At 41.3% G+C, this 19,113-nt stretch overlaps 1 protein-coding gene across 2 annotated transcripts in view; it reads left to right on the top strand.

Annotated features, from left to right (window-relative positions):
* Nucleotides 1-19,113, top strand: part of PCCA (propionyl-CoA carboxylase subunit alpha) — a 446,596-nt gene that overhangs the window by 418,400 nt on the left and 9,083 nt on the right. Inside the window, exon 22 of one of the 2 annotated variants that reach the window (XM_066380609.1) lies at nt 13,694-13,834. The exons of the other annotated variant lie outside the window; for it this stretch is intronic. Coding sequence (XP_066236706.1) covers nt 13,694-13,834 — 141 coding nt within the window. The remainder of the gene's footprint in view (nt 1-13,693; nt 13,835-19,113) is intronic. 2 annotated transcript variants of the gene reach the window in all.

The following is a 19,113-nucleotide window of genomic DNA, read 5'->3' as shown; positions in this document are numbered from 1 at the left end:
ATATAGGCCCTGGCTGGTTGGCTCAGTGGTAGAGCGTCGGCCTGGCGTGCAGGAGTCCCAGGTTCGATTCCCAGCCAGGGCACACAGGAGAAGCGCCCATCTGCTTCTCCACCCCTCCCCCTCTCCTTCCTCTCTGTCTCTCTCTTCCCCTCCCACAGCCGAGGCTCCATTGGAGCAAAGTTGGCCCGGGTGCTGAGGATGGCTCCTTGGCCTCTGCCCCAGGTGCTAGAGTGGCTCTGGTCGCAACAGAGCAACGGCCCAGATGATGGGCAGAGCATCACCCCCTGGTGGGCGTGCCGGGTGGATCCTGGTCGGGCGCATGCAGGAGTCTGTCTGACTGCCTCCCCGTTTCCAGCTTCAGAAAAATACACACACACAAAAAAAGAGCATATAGGTTCAGGGTCTAGTTCAGGGAGTCACTGGTGCTGATGCCAGCCACGACATTGCTTCACCTGGTTTTGCTGCTTTTCTGGGCCTGGAGCTGAAACACAACTGAGGCATAAATGTTGTCTCTAGCTTGACCAAAACTTTGTGGTCCTCAGACCAAGGCTTTGTTCCTAAAGATTATTTGATACTGATCAGAACCTCATTGTCCTGAAAGCTTAATGTGTAAGGAGTGAGAGGTCCTGCAAGGGGGAGGAGGCAGGTGAGTCAAGGTGCTGAGTGAGGCCTGTTTGTTTCAGCTGTCTGTCTCAGTTTCCCCATTCCACTTGCCAAGGAATTTTCCTGGCTGCTTACTGTCCTGCTTCAAGTTTCTCTTGCTATGAGAAATTAGAAACAGAGACTCAAAGAAGTGATAGATCAGCATAGATGTGGCTAAATTTCCTGTCAGGAGAATGCTCATGGGAATTGAATGGAAACTAGGCAGAAATATTATCAGAGAAAATCCCAAATGAGGGCGACAGGCCTGAAGAGTGATATGTTTGTATGTGCTTGAGAGAGAGGTATAGATCTTTGTGTGTTTTTTTTTTAATTTTTGTTTTAAAGAAGCTTTTAAAAATTAATTTGAAGGGGAAAGGGGAGAGGAGCGGGAGAGGAAGGAGAGTTACACACACACATCAGTTTGTTGTTTCATTGCTTGGTTTTTGTACGTGCCCTGACCAGGGATTGAACCCGCAACCTTGGTGTACCAAAACAATGCTCTAACCAACTGAGCTACCCTGCTAGGACCTAATCTTTATGTTTTGATGAATTCTAGACCTACCCAGAGCAGCCTCCAGTGTCTTCTCAGGGATATACCCAAGATTTCTTGTGTCTGAATTTTGATTTGAGATGCTGTGATTTATAATGAGAAATATGTATTTAGTCTTTGTCCCGTTTCTGTTACAGAGCTCCCAAAACCCTTGTAATTTCCTAAATGAAATGAGTGATTAAGGTAAAAGGAAGCCCCTCTCAACCACTCTTGAGTTTATGTTAATGAGGTGACTCTTGGGGAGCTCCTAAAGACGGGGTGCTAGTTGCCAGGGAACCAACCAGGTGATGAAAGGGTTGGAATTTTCAGTCCCGTCCAGGAAGTGGAGAGGGCCTGGAGGTTGAGCTAATCACTAATGGCCCATGATTTAATGAGTCATGCCTACAAAGGAAGCCTCCATAGAAAACCCTGACTGAAGGCGAGTGGAGAGCTTCTGGATCGGAGGACGCATGGAGGGGCTGGGAGGAGGCGTGGCAGGAGACGTCTTGAGCTCTGCATCCCTTCTTCCATGCCACGACCTATGCATCTCTTCTGTCTGGCTGTTCCCGAGTTGTATCCTTTCATAGTAAGTGTGTAATCTAGTTAGTAAACTGTTCTCTGAGTTGTGTAAACCGTTCTAAAAAGTATCAAACCTGAGGAGGTGCTTGTGCGAACCTCCAGTTAATAGCCAGTCAGTGAGAAGCACAGGTGACAACCTGGACTTACAACTGGTATTTGAAGTGGGAGGAGTCACGTGGGACTGAGTCCTAAGCTTTCTCCAGGTAGTTAGTGTCAGGACTGAACTGAACTGTAGAACACCCACTTGGTGTCCAAAGAAAACTGGAGAATTGCTTGGTATGAGGAAAATCTTCACAGATTTGATGGCCAGAGTATACTGGCCAAATTCGAGTATGAAAAAGAAATATTTTTTCCTTTTGCTCAATTTCTGTTCTATCTGCAGACATGTATCGATAATAACAAAAACAGTAGTAATAATAGGGGCTATCAAATACTGATTTGTCATGTAATGTGTTCTAAGCACTCCTAATATACAAATTCACTTAATCCTTACAACAACCGTTTGAAGTTGGCACTGTTATGATCCACAATTTATAAATAAGTTACCCAACTCCAGATCCTAAAAATTAGATCCTCACCTGCCTCCAAATCTGAGAGGGTTTGTTTTAAGAGGGGCTAAAATCAAAAGCCTACTTCATATTGGTCACATCCTTTGTAGGGCTCATAGGTATTTATATTTATATTGTGTCATGTGTCTTTTCTCTCTGGCAAAATTATAGTGATTGAGATCAGGAACTATATTTTTATATTTATTTTGTATTCTTCTATTGCCTAAATATGCTCGATAACTGTTTTTTGAATGAATGAAGTAGACTGTTTCTCTAATTCATCATGTACATCTTTGAGTGTCTAAGGAAAGGATAACCAGAGAGTTCTGTACTGTCTGATCTAGAAGTTCTCTTAATATCAAACCACTTCCTTTCCCTTCGGTTAGAGTGAGAAGTGGTATCAAAACTTAATACTTGCTCCCAGATGTAGAGCTAGAAGAGCTAGAACTGTATAACAATTAGAAGTTGCTGATCTGAGATGGTTTATAATATGCTATTTAAAAACAACCACTACTGTCTTTCCTTGGGCAATTAGAGATGTTTGGGAAGGAGACAGGAGATCATATCTGGGGAATACTTACTATCAGGCACTTGCTAGTTACTTTGTAAACCTGTCAATTTAATCCACCAATCATTTATTACATGTATAATCTTGATTTTAGAAATGAAAGTATTTGGCCCTGGTGGATAGCTTGATTGGTTGGAGCATTGTCCTGAAGCACTGAGGTTGCTGGTTCGATCCCTGGTCCAAGCACATAAGAAATAATAGATTTTCCTGTCTCTCTCCTGTTCTCTCCCTTCCTCTCGCTAAAAATCGATAAAGTAAACATTAAAAAAAAGTGATAAAGGTATTTGTTCTGAGAAGTTAGGCCAGTTGGCCAAAAGGTGACTTGGTTAGGATGTCAACTCAGGTCATTTGACTTGAAAAACTTGTGCGTTTCACTGTGTTGTGACCAATATGATGGCCATAACCCCTTCTCCCTAGCTTGACCACATGACTTTACAGGTCTTATTCACCCCCCAGTATTGTATGTTCTGTATAATGTACTATATGCAGCAAGCCAGAAGTGCATTTAGTTGCTCAAGTTAAACTTGATATATAAGATTCCTAAACTACAAAATCGGTACACAGTTTCCTGATAGTGTGTCGTTCCAGTGCTTTGCACCAATGGTTGTTGGGTTGGGCAGGGAAGAAAACTTTCTCCTCTGTCCTCTTAGATTCAGTGCCTGCAGTCTTGCAGACTAAACTGACAAAAAACATATTAGCAAGAGAGAAAAAGAAGACTATATTATGTATATTTACACATGGGAGTTCACAAAGAAGTGTGACAAAAGATGGCAGTTAGAATTTAGGACTATATACGGGTTGAACAAAGGGCAATAATGTGTGAAGAAGAGGTTAGACAAAGGAAAAGGGGTTGGGGGATTCTGAGGTGAGGATCAGTTGTGGGAAGGTAACTAGGAAATGTATGACAAATAAGAGATGTTTAGTAAGGTTCATTATGCAGCTAAGAGTGTTCTCTTAGGGTAATTCCCTTCTTGGCACTGGGGTGGTTCTCCTGGTAAGGGAGAGAGAGATACCTTTACAAAGGAAATTTATGCCCTGCTCTTAGAGTGCTTCTTGCTTTCAGCTCAAACAATCCTTATGCCAAAGCGGCGTATTTTGAAGTTGCCTACTCTGATCCTCTCTAGTTTTCTGCTTGATCTTCTTAGCCAACCGTTTACTACCCAGTATTATTAGCAACTTTGCTTTCGTCTCCTTTGTCTTTTTATATTTGAGTTTCTGAATTTCTGAGCAATACAAACCAACACTTTTGCATATTAGATTCTGAATTTCTTCAGTATAAAGCCAGTAGCCGCGGCCACCATCACAGCCACCTGGCTTTTGCAGGTTTGCATTTAATTCAGATAGACGGTGATGAAACTGCGGAGCCAAGAACTGGTGGGCCATTAGCTTTATTCCTAGCTCTCACTCAGCAAGTGAGTAAACACAAACACACTGGGCTCCAAAACCCAATCATTCAGCACTCACAAAGCTACTGACACATCTGAGTTTTCCTAGAATCAAAGGCCTCAGCAGCCTCACTCAGTCCCCTCTGCAGGCCTCCATCTTGGCTGCCTCCACTCCTCCAGGTGGCCTCCCTGCCCTGCTACAACATGGCCTCCTTTTCTCTTCAACAACGTGGTCTTTCTCCCAAAATGGCCTCCTAGCTCCTCCTTTTAAAACTTTTTGGCGCGAAAGTCCTCCCCCAGCACACATTAGCATAACCAAGCCTCTTCCCAAGCAGGAAAGCAATCAGCTACATCACATGGGAGCATCATCACATGAGCAGTGGCCATTTTTAACAATTAGAGTGAGCAAAACCAGAAAATACATATTTTACAACTCATTTGCCAACATTCAGTGAACTCATAATAGCAACAAATATTTTATTAAAAACCATATAAAGTCAAAAGTGTTGTCAAGGAGTCAGCTGACCTTGGCACACTTCCCAACCTCCTGTGTCAACTTAGGATTTATAGGGAAAGGCCAATCTCCCCACCTTTTTTTATCCAGTGTCCACTTATTCTGTACCTCATAGCATAACTTTAACTTCAGATGAGCAAAGAACAATTCAAATAGAAGAAGAGGAAAAAGAGGGGTGGGGACCATAGCAAAATGGTACACTTCCCTACCTATGTGCTTATTTACATAATCGTGTTTTTATAACATTTCCTGTACTTTTCTGTAAGCTGATGCTGCCCTAATTATAGATTTTCAGGAGAACACTTCATTGTACCCAAAATTATATAGTGCTTTAAAAAGGTACCTTCTTACCAAATACCTCATAAACTCCTAATTACATAAAACAATTCAGGATACAGAATAGAAACAGCCTGTACTGTTAACAGATGTTGGTATTGTTAAATAATTGAATACAAGGCTTTTAAAGATCTATAATATTTTACTTGTGCAAAAAGGAAAGAAATGACTCATTAGGGTCACATGTCATGGGGACTCCTGATCAAACAAAACGCACATGTTCTGTTTTAAGAGTTCTATACAGGGCATTGTCAATGGACTTGCCTTTGTGGATGCCAAAGTGCCACTTATTCCAGCAAATTACCTTTGTGGTGCATGTACCTGCTTGTTAGACAGATTGTGGGCACCTGGGCAAAGCAGAGCCTGGGTCCCTTTTATCATGGCTCACCTGCACGCAGCATCCCCCATAGCGTCAGGCACGGGGAAGTGGCCCCAGTAACAGGCTCGCCCCTTCAGAACCCCACTGAGGACTTGTCCTCAGCACACCGCTTCCCCACAGATTGGGAGCGGGGCTGGCTTCCTGGACCGTAGCTTGCTTCTGTCCCATCATTTCTGACTCTGCCTTAAGGCCCAGTGATGCAAACTACAAGGAATGGAACCTCAGTGAAGCACAACTGAGGAAATAAATCCCATTAAGTATTGGATTTAATGTTTAATGAACAATTGTCCACACTGTTGTTAAAAAAAGAAAAGCAGCTTAGGATATCGGAGTTGGAAAGACCCTGTGTTTCTGATTAAGAAACAAAAATTTTCAAAATTAGGCTAGATTTCTGTTTTATTGACAGACATTCCCATATTTTTCTCTCCAGGGAAAATTTTCTTTTGGGAGCAAGCCAGAGATACAAACTTATTCCTTCAAAGGCTTTGATATTAGCCTTAAGGTAGTTCTTTTCTATAAGAAGCCCTTCCCTTTTTTCAGTAAGCATTTGGAAATTTGAGTTGCTGAAAATGGGCTTCATGTATTTTTGTTTTTTTTGTGTTGGAATTTTCTTTCCACCCTGATTTTTGTGATTCTTCCCTCAAAAACTGGCCTTACTGAGATTGTTGCTCTTTATGGTACATTGACTGGTCCAGCAGAAGACTTCAAGTTCAAGAACCAACTTAGCAGTAAAAAAAACAACAACAAAAAAACCCCACAACAACCTAGAATATAGATGGATTCATAAATGTAAGTGAACGAGTGTTGAAAGTGATGCATTATGTCACTGCAACATACTGACTTTATCAATTATATGTCATTAAACAGCTAAGCTAACTGAATGATTTACTTTGTGTTTAACTGCCTTTTCAATTAAAGGGAGCAAACACTAAGGCACTGGGACGCAATATCAGAAACCATATATTTTCTCCTGTTAACACCGGCGTCGCTGACACTCCAGTGAGGGGCGTGGTGGCGTTTTGCTGCGGGCTGGACTGCTCTGGTTTAAATGGTCTAAACCAGCCATTAGCGATGGGGAGCAGGCCTGTACACTGCCTCCAGATCTTTCCCTCCATGCATTTCCATTATGTCACCTAGCTGCTCGCTTGGGAGGTGTTATTTCAGGGTAGTTCACACTATTTATTTCTTTCCATTGCAAGAGCCCTTGATGTTACTTCATAGTTGTTTTTTAAAAAAATATTATTTAGCATAATGACCTAAACCTTAAACCGTTGGATTTTCAGTAGGAATACAGGTGTTCTCAGTTCTGCAGTCAGATATGTAAGGCCTGTTCTATATGGTGAAAGGTAGATGTTGCTCCCAACAAAGAAACTCGAGACCCCCCTCCCCGAAGTTTCAGTGGTGATAACTTGAACCAGACATTCTAGTTTCTTGGAACACTGTTTTATTATCTTGCAAGTTAATACGGTATTTGGATTTCACAAGGCTAAACTATACAAAGGATTTCTCAAATGTGCACTTGCAGTAGATGGGTATATTAACTGTTACTCTGAAGTTGAGAATTTGAACTATTAAGTGACCCATTGTATTTGTTCTCTGTGTAAAATTTTGTTATAACAGTGCTAATTACTAAGGAGCTGAATTTGTGACAAAGTGCACAGCAGTAATTTGCACCTTACTGTTGCTTTGCCATTAAAAAAATTGTGAACATGTACACGGGGTGTGTGCAATTGATTTATGAACTTCCGAAGAACACGTTTCTCTATGGATCTTTAACAGTTGGACTTTATAGCATTTGGTTTCTATATTTGTGCTTCTGAGATGCTTTTATTACCCCAATAAGAGCTGCTGAGTGCTGAATAGGACATTTTAAACAGAAGAATAGCGTTTTGCAGTAAGACTGAAACTTTTAAATTATTACATGCTTTTATTATTTTTTTGCTAGTTAAAAAATAAAAACTCCTTTCTAGTTCCTTCCTGTTGATGTGAAATCATGAACTGGAGTAGGCAGATTTGAGTGTTTGGGGGATGGTGTTAGAATCGTTTGAGGGGCAGATGGAAATGGTTCTGTTCTATTGGATTCACAACCTGACTAAATGCTTCTACATAATTAGAGTCTAAAACAGACCTAAACCAGCCGAGTTTTGTTCTTTATTTTGTTGTGATTTGGTTTATGAGGACAACTTCAAGTCTTGGGACAGAATTTATTTTTGTCCTATGGATGGTTCAGAAACATCTGCGTTAGGTAGTTTACAAGTGTTACTTATTAACCCACGAGCCAAAACCCCAGATATGGAGCTCCGACTATTTGAAAACTGCACATTCCATGCTTTTATAAGTGTATATTTAGATTAATTCCACACACCTCTTATTTGGAATTATGGCAGCCAAGAACTTTTAAAAGAAATTTGTGTTTTGCAAAAGAACATGAAAAATTAAAATTTCTTTTCCACTACAAGAGTTGTTCTGTACTTTTCAGAAATCCTGCTCGTGGGCAGAAAGGAAAGGGTTCAAAGGAACCTCATCTCCATATGGTTGAACTCGATAATCCTTTATCCACCATCTTCAGCTCTCATTCCTTCGCTTTCTTGCCTGTGGCTACATTTCTATCTCTGCATCAATTAGCACAGTGATTTATACAACAAGCAAGCAGTTTAGAGGTAATGGTACACAATTAACATCTCATTCCACCATAAAGGGTATGCTAAATACCCCAGTCATTGCTTTCTCTGCCTGGAATTGAAATAAGTGTTTGTCCTAATTCATATGCTATCTGATGTGAAGTGGGCCCGCTTTGTACCGCACTACACCATTAATCTAATTATAGATAGCTGCAAATGAAGTGCTGTCTGAGCTAGGAGATTGAAGAAAATAGCCTTTTGTCATTTAGCATGACTCTGTGAAGCAAGATCACACTTTACAGGGCAATACTGCAAAATGGAAATCTCAATAACATGACTGCCTGTTGCATCTTTTCTAATTACAACAGCATTGTAAACACAACTGGGCGCTGACATAAATAGAGCTGTAGATATGCTGTCATGTGGGTTGTCGCAGAAAGTCCTCCGAGTGCTGTTGGATTAAATGATGCATTCTGATTGACAGCTACCTTGAGACTGTGCGGATGGAGTTGTCACAGCATTATGCAAACAGGCTACGCAGGGACTGTAGCTGTACGGGCGCGTTCACTGCTGTCTGTTCATTTCACCCCTTCGCTGGGGCTGTACCTCCGAGAGGACAGCGCAGGCTTTCGTTCTGTATGGTTTCAGTGTTGTTCCTTGGAGATTTTGGTTGGTTTGGTTTTGTTGGGCCTGACGCTGACCTAGAGGAGGGTGTATGTTGTGTGACTTTGAGCCCTTGCTATGGTTTTCCTCAAGTGTTCGCGGTGTAGCTCACAAAGCACACAGGAAAGAAAAACAAGGTTGAATTACATTACTGATTCCACCTGAGTGTTTGAATTTGCATTTCATTTCTTTTTTTCCTGGCATGCTGTTGTTTTAAAAGATGTATTCGTTTTGCAACTAGTGATTTCAGTCACTTTCAAAACACTGACAGTTTTTCTCTAGCTCAAGTTAGGAAAGTAGACTCTTAGGGGAATAGTTGAATGTTAGTTCTCTGTCCTGCATTGTAAAAATGGTGACAATTTTGGGGAGAAAGTGTAGAACTTTGAATAAGAAGAGATCCTTTTTTTTTTATTTATTTTTTTTGTATTTTTTCTGAAGCTGGAAACGGGGAGAGACAGTCAGACAGACTCCCGCATGTGCCCGACCGGGATCCACTCAGCATGCCCACCAGGGGCGAAGCTCTGCCCACCAGGGGGCGATGCTCTGCCCCTCCGGGGCGTCGCTCTGCCTTGACCAGAGCCACTCTAGCGCCTGGGGCAGAGGCCAAGGAGCCATCCCCAGCGCCCAGGCCATCTTTGCTCCAATGGAGCCTTGGCTGCGGGAGGGGAAGAGAGAGACAGAGAGGAAGGAGGGGGGGGGTGGAGAAGCAAATGGGCGCCTCTCCTATGTGCCCTGGTCGGGAATCGAACCCGAGTCCCCTGCACGCCAGGCCGACGCTCTACCGCTGAGCCAACCGGCCAGGACAAGAAGAGATCCTTTTGTTGGAAGAAATGGATTTGCCATCTCACTGAGTACGTGAGGGCCATTGAACAGTATATGGCCGATGCTTCAAGATGTTTATTGATAATTCACAAAAAAGGTTTGTCATTTAAGGTTTATCATTTACACTAACCCCGTGTGGACTGACACGGCCCCCTGGTTGACATGAAAAAACATTATGGTTCATCCACAGTACATATCCTCATTGTTGGGAGAATGATGTAGAGATGGAAACTGGAGTTATGCTGCTTTAACAGGAACAAAGCTAAAGGCTCAGAAATCACAACTGAAAAAATTTATAAAGCCAACTGAAAGCACACTCATCCTGCCGGGGTCCCACAGACCTCTAAATCATACAAACGTGAGAAGGTGGGACGTGCAAAATCACTGGAGGCGTGAAGAAGCACATGGATTTAAGCTCCTTCAAGAAATACGTACACTAAGCTAATACAGACACCAGCAAGATGGCATTTTGTGTGACCGTCTGCATGGAGAGCATCCACGGTGAGGACCGCTCTGGTGTCTGGGCCAGAGCTGTGTGTGTGAATGGCACCGGTGGGCGTGGCCATTTGCAGGATGTGTCTGTTCACACACCATGACGGCTCCCTCTTTCTCCCCATTACCGCAGCACTCTGCTCCATCTCTCCCCTCTTATCAGGTTCCATGGTAAGAGCTGTATGTTCATATTTAAAACAATCCCATTGTGTTCCTTTTAATTTTCCGTCTCCTATAGTTTTCTTTCTAATCCTTTTATGTCTGGTATGGTTCCTTTTTCTTTCTTTTCATTTCCTTCCTTCCTTCCTTCCTTCCTTCCTTCCTTCCTTCCTTCCTCCCTCCCTCCCTCCCTCCCTCCCTCCCTCCCTTCCCTCCCTCCCTCCCTCCCTCCCTCCCTTTTCTTTCTTTCTTTCTTTCTTTCTTTCTTTCTTTCTTTCTTTCTTTCTTTCTTTCTTTCTTTCTTTCTTTCTTTCTTCTTTAGAACATTTTGGGAGAAATTTTCTTGTTAGACACGGTTTTCCATTGCAGACACCATAAAATTAATTTGCTCAGAGACCTGGGCTGGGGTCATTTTACCATAATTAGATCATGAGATCCGACCTTGGTCCCTCCCCTTGTTTGTATAGATTGAGGAGTCTGGTCAGGCTAAGCCTGGAGAGCACCTGTTCTACTTACACGGTGAGGTGTGTTCACGAGCGTAGTAATCTGACTGTGGTTTGGAGAGCACCCCCCTAAAGCCACTGAGTGAGGTTCCATCTCCTAATGACCCACAGCCACCGAACCAACAAGCAGCTTCTCACCCCTCGAGCAGACTTCTCTCACGAGCACCTCCGGCTTCTTCTGAGATTGTGTTTCCCTGTCCTGCTGAATAGCCTCTTAAAATCTGGGACTCCCACTCCCAAAACAGCAAGTTCATGGTTTTTCAGCCTGAAAACAGTAACAACGGCTTAAAAATCAACACTCCCCAGGGACACCTTACAGAATCCACTGGGAATATGTAAATGCCTAGCATAAAACCAAACTGCTCTCCTCACAGGGCCTCTTCCTGAAATCTCTCAACTAGTTGGCTACTCTGCTCATGCACCCTAAGAATTCAGAGAAACCAATAACTAGCAGTTTTGATCATAAACTCGGAAAGCCCTGGTGTACATTCTTCAATGACTTCTTTTCTGGGGCATCAAAAAGCTTTTACGGTTCTCACCAGCAGTTCGTTCTGATGGGCCCATATGCTGCACTCTGCCTGGGTCCCAACCTGGCCAGCGCCCCGTGTATGCTACACGGGCTGGCGAGCCAAGAGGTTGTTTTAAGAAGGCGTGTTTGTATGGGCACACTCAAGGCGTAGGGACAACATCAAAGGTACTCTTTAAAAGAGAACTTTCTCGATGCCTTCTCTTTTTCTATTCAGAAAGGTCATGTCTAAGCCAACTTTTTGCAACAAGGCCTCTCCTGAGGCGTTTACCCCGTTGTTATTTTTTGCTTGTGATTACAATGAGTCGCTTATCCCCCAAACAGATTTAAGAACAATAAACAAATACAAAAGGAAAAGGAACATCTCATCAGTAACAAAGACAGCATCTAAAGGCATTGAGTTCTGGGACTTTTACATCTCCTTCCAAGCAAAGCAGGAGTCCTACAGAGAAAGGAATCCAGAAGATACGAACGTTATAAAAATAGTAAAAGGATCCAGTTTGAGTCAGAATCTTGTCATTTCTGGTGAGAAGTGGAGCTTGGGACAATTTCAGCACTTTATTTAGATTAAGGCTTGTTTGTGATATAGCTAAAATTAGTGTTTAAGGGTAGCCATTGTGGTGAAACGTGATAAATTGTATTGTCTCAGTGTAGAAAGATACTTTCCCTGAATTTTACATTCTGAAGTCAAATGGTGCAAAAAACAAAACAAAACAAGGGAAAAATAGGTCTGTGTGTTCTGCTGAAGACTAGATGACTGGGCCCAACGCTGACCAGTCACACGACAGGAGCCGCACCCAGGTGATGCCAGCTGGAGTGACTTTGTCATTGAGGGATGCTGTGTTTTCTTTCTGAGGCAGGCAGAGCACAGACACTAAAACTGCAATTTGGTACAATTATATTCTCCCCCGCTCTTTCTATCCCCCGATAGATTTAATGAAGGACTTTGAGGTACAATTCCTCGTTGATAAATAGTCCCTCTCTGCCCAGAATGTTTATTAGACTGACAGCAGAATGCATTCTTCTTGCTTTTCTCCCTTGCCACTTATGACTCAGATCAATTTTAATAGGAGCAAAAAGCTTTTATTTGCACTGTAATTTCACTTAAGAATCATATCCTTCAGAAACTGGCAGACACTTGTATGTCTTGATTGCAAAACACACAACACTCAGGAGTAAAGAAACATGCAAAAGGTGTTATTATTCAACCTGTCACAGTGTTGTAAATCTGCTCTGAATTTAGGCCATCAAAGCTCTTCCTTGGGGCCCGCCCCCACCCCTTTTTAAATAGGCCCCGTAAAGAGCACACTTAGAGATTTCCGCCGACCCTTTACGGAATTAAAGGGTGAACTCTATTTTGCTTTTGCGTCCCTGCCGTCACGATGCCCACAGGAGGCTTGAGTTACAGCAGCTTTTTTGAACAAAATGGGGCTGCCTGGATGCTGCATCTGTCTACCAAGGGAAGTGTGTTCTGGTAGCCATCCAAAAATCTTCAGGTGGCCGTTCCTACTTCTCTGACGAACACTTCCTCAAACCGTTTTATCTTGTTTCTGTTTGGGTAGAGCAGACCGAGGCGCGTATATTTATTCACAGAGATCTAGGGTTTTTCCTGCCAGGCAGAAATTCTCTTTACTAGAAATGTTCTGTTTGAACTGCCTTTAATGTACCCCTAATTGTTTGAGAGCCACCGACAAAAGGTGCCTTTAAAATACTTGGCTGTGCATATCCTTTTCCTTCAATGGGTTTAAAGTCTTGATATACTGTCCCTTAATATAGAAGATACTCTCATCATATTTCATCTGTATCTACCCTAACCATCTTGTTACAGAAAGACTACATGATGCTGTGACTAAAAAGAAAAGCTAGCATTTTCAACTGTGAATATAACATTTTATGTCATTGGGGAAAAAACTGAATTTTAAATACTGTTTTGCGCAAAATGAACACTGAAACCCTTTGTCTTAAGTTATGGGTCCTGGTGCAGCAGCTCTCTTGAGGGGAGCGGGAAGTGAGAGACGGCAGTCTGCTGCCATCTACTGGTGCACGTCATAGCCGCCCCTGCTCCCTCGGGCTGACCTCGCAGCTCAGGGAATTTGCGTTGATTGGGAGAAGTTTTGTAAGCTGTGAAGGAAAAACAAAATTCTCACTATTTTCTTTATAAAGTTTTCAGATCTTTTTCTTCATGATACAGGATGATGACTATCACTAATCAATTACTGGAGGAGTTTTTATTTCAAGAAATCAGCTTAAATACCTGGCTCATAACAGAAACAAATTACTATATTTTATTTTTATGTACAGTAATTAAAAACCATGTGACTTCAAAGGTGTTACAAATTTAAAAGGTAAAAACTGAGTTTGAATGAATACTACTACTTCTGAGGAAAAGTTCATCATTTAAACTCATTTATGGTGTTTTTCTTTAAGTACAAGGTGCATATCTTAACCAAACTCGCCGCAGAATTGAACAAATTTATGCTGGAAAAGGTGGCTGAGGATACAAGCAGTATTCTTCGCTCTCCAATGCCGGGCGTGGTGGTGGCCGTCTCTGTCAAGCCTGGAGACATGGTAAGAAGCGTGCCTGTGTGTTGGACGGGGGCAGACCGAAGCCTGGTCGGGTCCTGTCTTCCTTGAGTCATACTGCCCCCATGAAACAGCAGAATAGCCTTTGTGCATTTTTCTCTCCAACTGTATCACATTTGAATTAGGTTAGTAACAATATCTGAGCGCCTCTCCTCTCAAATGGTCTGGAACTGGAACAGAAGGAAGGCCTGATTCATTCTGTTACTTGGCAAATTTGGAGTTTCAGCAAGTATTTTATTTAAAATTCTTATTTACTCTCTAGCTCTCTGTGCTTTAAGCATCCTTGAAGAACTAACTCATAGCAAAAAATAGTAATAACTTTCGGATGGGGAACTTTTTGCATGAGTTTTGGAATAAAAGGGAAGAGAACTAAGAAAAGTTAACTCTGTAATCTGTACAGGACCAGAGCACGTCCGTAACTCGATAAAATTAGGATCACAGCTCCAAGTGTTTCATCCTGACTTTGTGACATAGAGGCTAAATCAAGGCTAAATTAATATTTCCTCACATATCCAGTCCCAGATGGACAAATTGGTAGGATGCATGCATTTTCTTCGAACATGGTTAGAAATTTCTATTTATTAGCAGCAAAAGTAAAAAGAAACCAGTCAGCCAGCCAGAAGGTTTCTAGAGGGCGTGTAAGTACTTGCATTTTTATTTACGTGCCAGAAAATAACAGCCAAACATGATCGTCTTTAAAGAATAGGATGGTAATTCCATGTTGTATCTCAGTTAAATCATAGGAGTTTATATATTTTCCTATAAAGATTCCATTAAAACAACTCTATTTCTTTATTAGCATAAATAAAATAACATCGAGGCAAAACTCACATAGTTGCCATTGGCTTCTAGAAAAGTATTTATAATAAATGAATATTAAGAAAAATGACCGGTTTCAGTTGTTTAAATGATTAGCCCTGACATTGACACATGAAGTTGGAAAACTTCCTTGACAATTCTTTACCTGATTTTATAGAAATGGAAGTACCAGTTTTTCTAGAAAATCATAAAAGAGGCTAAAGAACTATGAATTGTTTATTTAGAAAGCACTGACATTCTTGGAAGAAAGCACTCATTAGGATTGTCTGACACCCGAGCGTCAAGAATTTGGGAGTGGTGATACTTAAAAAAATTATATGCAGGTGACGAATTGGGGTAGGGCTTTGCCTTGTGCTTCTTCCTTTTAAAGGATTAGGGTCATAAGGAGATAGCCCGCTGGCTTGACAGTAAGCATGTGTATGCTCATACTGCATAATTATCAGAGCAGTTAGAATCTTCTAGTGACTAGAGAACTGTAGGCTGTAAACAACGTGAGGGGCTTATTTTTTTTTACCGTCTTTCTTCTTAAGCTTTTTCTGGAAGCCACTTGGGCTGCATACTGCCATCCTGAGCTTGTCAATCCTAATTGTGTGGCTTTAATTACAAAGTCACTTTTGTGCTTATATATAAAAAATTAGTGTTTAACGGCAATTCCTTCTTTTCCAACACCTGAGGCAAAACCTGAGCGGAGGGAGGGAGGAGGGATGGAGCGGGGCGGGCGGCGGGAGGCGGCTCCTGCTGAGAGCGCGGAGGGAGCGAGGTTCAGATTGCAGCCGGGCTCCTCCATCTGCACCAGCTTCCTGGCAGGGCTGCTCTCGGGGCAGAGAGCAGGGAGCAGGGAGCAGTCCGCCTTCTTGTTTCCAACAACTGCTTTCTCCTAGTCTGGCTTCTCCAGATACCAGGAGGGTTTAGTCTTCATACTTTCCATTTCCTGGTTAATAATTTAATGTGGGAAAGCAAAGCATTTAGTAAAACGAAACAATGTGGTATTAGTCCTTGGTTCATTGGGGTAGCTCAGATATTAAAAACCACCAGCAGTAATTAAATGTGGGTATTCAGGAGTGGTTTAATTTGAGAGCTGACTGGAGCCTCTATTTTATGTATTCCTTTAAAGCCAGAGGACCTGGCTGGGGGTGTGCGCCCTTCACCGTCCTTGTCCTCGGTGCCCCTTGCACCGTTACACCAGGCTGGCCCGGCAGGCATATGCCTTCTTTTTATTCCCTCTCCGGCTTCCAGGCCACTTCTGGTCCTCACGGGACTTCCTTTTATAGTCTATGCCATTGTGTTTTGATAAAATAGTGGTTTTTTTTCTTGAGTTATTATTTGTGGAAAATGTCCTAAACCACTAAGACTTAAACCCAAATGCAGGGTGAGACGTTTAATTGTCAGCTCTTACAACAACTTGTGTAGTTAAATCTGCCTTGTGTAATTAAAACACAAAAAACTTTCTTGGACCAAAGGCAAGGCACTTAGTTGAGGCCACTATAAGAAAATAATATTTGTAACTTTTAAGTTTGCGGTTTAAAATGATTGTAACACTGCAGGGCATGTTGTGGTGCTCTTAACAATAACAGCAGCTGAGCCAAGGTTCCACTTTATCAGTAAGAAGAGAACGAAATCAGTCATCTCTGTATTTTCAAGGAAAACAAGGACCTGAAGAACAACTGAGGGCTTACAAGTATTCTATTTTTCTTCAAAATGTTATTTTTTTGTAGTTTAAATTCCAGTTATCTGTAATTTTTTATATTTAGCTAAAGTAAAACTTGACAAATCTTTGAGTGGTGAGCCTGGCTATAATGTGTTCCACAAAAGTATCCCATGAATTATAAATAAGAAATCTGTTTCTGTAGAGTTAACAGTTTTAACAGAGGGAAAAAACATCTCGAGACAAGATGATTTGGGTGGCAGTTCAGAATGCACTCAGATACCTTGTGGGGACGGGGCCTCCCTGCCCTCAGCACAGAAGCTAGATTTTACTCTAAGTGCTTTTCTCAGGTTCAAACAGCAAAAGTTTCTAATACTTTTTCAATGTCTACTACGTAGTATTTAATATTAAATGTGGAGTAAAATCTTTTTAAAATGATTATATAATATTCGAATACATGGAGAGGGGATTTGAGTTTAATAAACAGTGAAATTCATACAAGCAAACAAGCCAATTAGAAACGAACTAGAACTGGATTATAAAAGCCTAGAGTCACAAACTTAATTCAGACAACAACTGATGAAATGACTTTATGTCTTCTGAAAATATTTTTCATGACTGATTTTCATTTCCGTTTGAAAAATACCCATTTTTCTGTACATTTAACAATGTAATAAAATGGGGGCACTTCTATAATCAAAGTTAGCATTTTAAATAACACTTTTATTATCATAACATCTATATTTATGATATTCTTGAACAAAAATGTTAAATATATGTTCTTTCAAAATAATGGCTGAATTCATTTTTTTCCAGCATTAGACTTAGAGCTGTTGAATTTGTTGCACAATTTTCATTTGACTTTGAAGTATAAAACAAAGTCATTATGAGCACTAGTTTTGTTAACCTTTTGATATCAGAAACAAAACCGAAAATTAAAATAAAAAAAATGAGGCAACCCAACAGGATATTTTTAATACTGCATTTAAGTAAGATTTGTTCTAGTTCTGTTTAGATGTGGCAGTCATCTCAGATTTGCATCAGAAAGATCTATCTTATTTAATACATCCAAAATTGAGTGAGACATGAACCAGAAGCAGGCTGTATAGCCATATATGTTCCTTTCTTTCTTATTACTTTGTGACTTATTAGTTTGTGAGACCAAGTAAAATAATAAATTGACACTAAGTACCTGTTACTGTTTTTCCTGCCACTTAGCCTGTCCAGTATTAGTAAAACAGATAGAAGTTTTTTTTTGGGGGGGGCAAGATGAGGACAATGTGCTTTGTAGCAGAATTAACCTTTAGAAGCAGGAAATTATGGTGTTTGGGATTGCTGTTCTCATAAAGAGTGACTTAGGCGAAGAAAAAAAGGTATACTATAGAGTCTATCAATGGAAACATAAAATTGGGAATCATTAGTAGAGTACAGCAGATTTCGCCCTGATTTCTTTCCTCCTCGCACGTGCTCATTCGGGGAGGGCACCCAAGCAGGTGGATGGGTGAGCGTGACAGTCACACCTTCCCTTTGTCCCTAAACCATCTGCAGTTGAGTTTACAGCTGATATTGGATAAATCACAGATAAACCTGGTGAGAGACCTTTATTTTTCATTTCTTGAATAAGCAGGATTTGAAACCTCCTTTGCGCCTCAGTATCCCTGACAAGAATGGTTGGACGGGCCCTCCTGACACGTGTGTGTGTTTGTCTGGCAGTGACTTGCACGCTCCACGCAGCCCAGGATCCGTGAGAGCGTCTTTCCCTGGCAGGCGACCTGGCCTGGCTGTTTGATAGATTTTCCAGTTTTTGGATACCCTTGATTTACAATCAGGAAATAATTGCAATAATTAAATTTACATATTTTATAGCAGTAGTTATTCAAGCAGTTTATTTGAAAAGGTGCCAGTTTTTCATCCAACCCTCAGATTGTATTCCAAAGCATGTGTGGCTTCATGCATTCATTATGTACCATTTTTTAAACTTTAAACTATGAAATATTACAAACCTACAGAAAGTTATAAAGAATAGTATGAGTGCTCCTGTGCTCTCTGCTCCCCTAATTTACTATATTTGCTTCTCATTTTATTTAACACTAAAACACTGCTTATCCAGTGAACCTGCTGGTGGCCTCTCTCCAGTCGAATTCTTGTCCTGCCTTCTTCAGAGGCAACAGCTATCCTGAATTTGCTACCTTTTTGGCAGGTAGCATTTACTTTTTAATTAGGGGTAATTTTTGTTAGAGGTAACAATTTGGGAATTTTTACAACTTGATGATAATTATCAATATAAGATAAAATACTTTTATAGATTAATTAATAAATTAAATATGGTAGGAGAATCTTCTGCAAATTTGGCATTTGATTTAGTTTTCAAGGAATGCCCTACTTGGCATTATAGAGAATGTTATCTTTATTGTAAACATTTTTGAAGGCGACAGTTCTCAACCTCACCAGGATTCAAAATATCTTTTCTCACTCTTTTGCAGAAAAAGAGAATAAAATCATTTCTCCAAAGCCTTTAAAACAGCATACTTCGCGGAGGTAGTAGACCCAGGCTGGTTTCTTCAAGACGTCGATTTTAACTAGTTCTCATTGGAACTAGAGGCTTTGGCTCCAGTTCTGAGCTCACTTAGAGGGCAGTATTTTTCTTCATTTTAAGGAATTTTAAAAAACACTGGACTTGTGTGATGCTGGCCACAACTCTGTTCTTTCCCCGAGCCTTTAAGCTCCCTGCTTGGAGCCCCGCGGCCCGGGGCAGGAGGCAGAGGACAGGGCAGAGGGGCGGGCCTGCGTCCCCCAGAGC

Source organism: Saccopteryx leptura, chromosome 4 (genome assembly GCF_036850995.1).
Source record: "Saccopteryx leptura isolate mSacLep1 chromosome 4, mSacLep1_pri_phased_curated, whole genome shotgun sequence".
Classification (NCBI taxonomy): Eukaryota; Metazoa; Chordata; class Mammalia; order Chiroptera; family Emballonuridae; genus Saccopteryx; species Saccopteryx leptura.
This window is presented reverse-complemented; position numbering and strand designations above follow the sequence as displayed.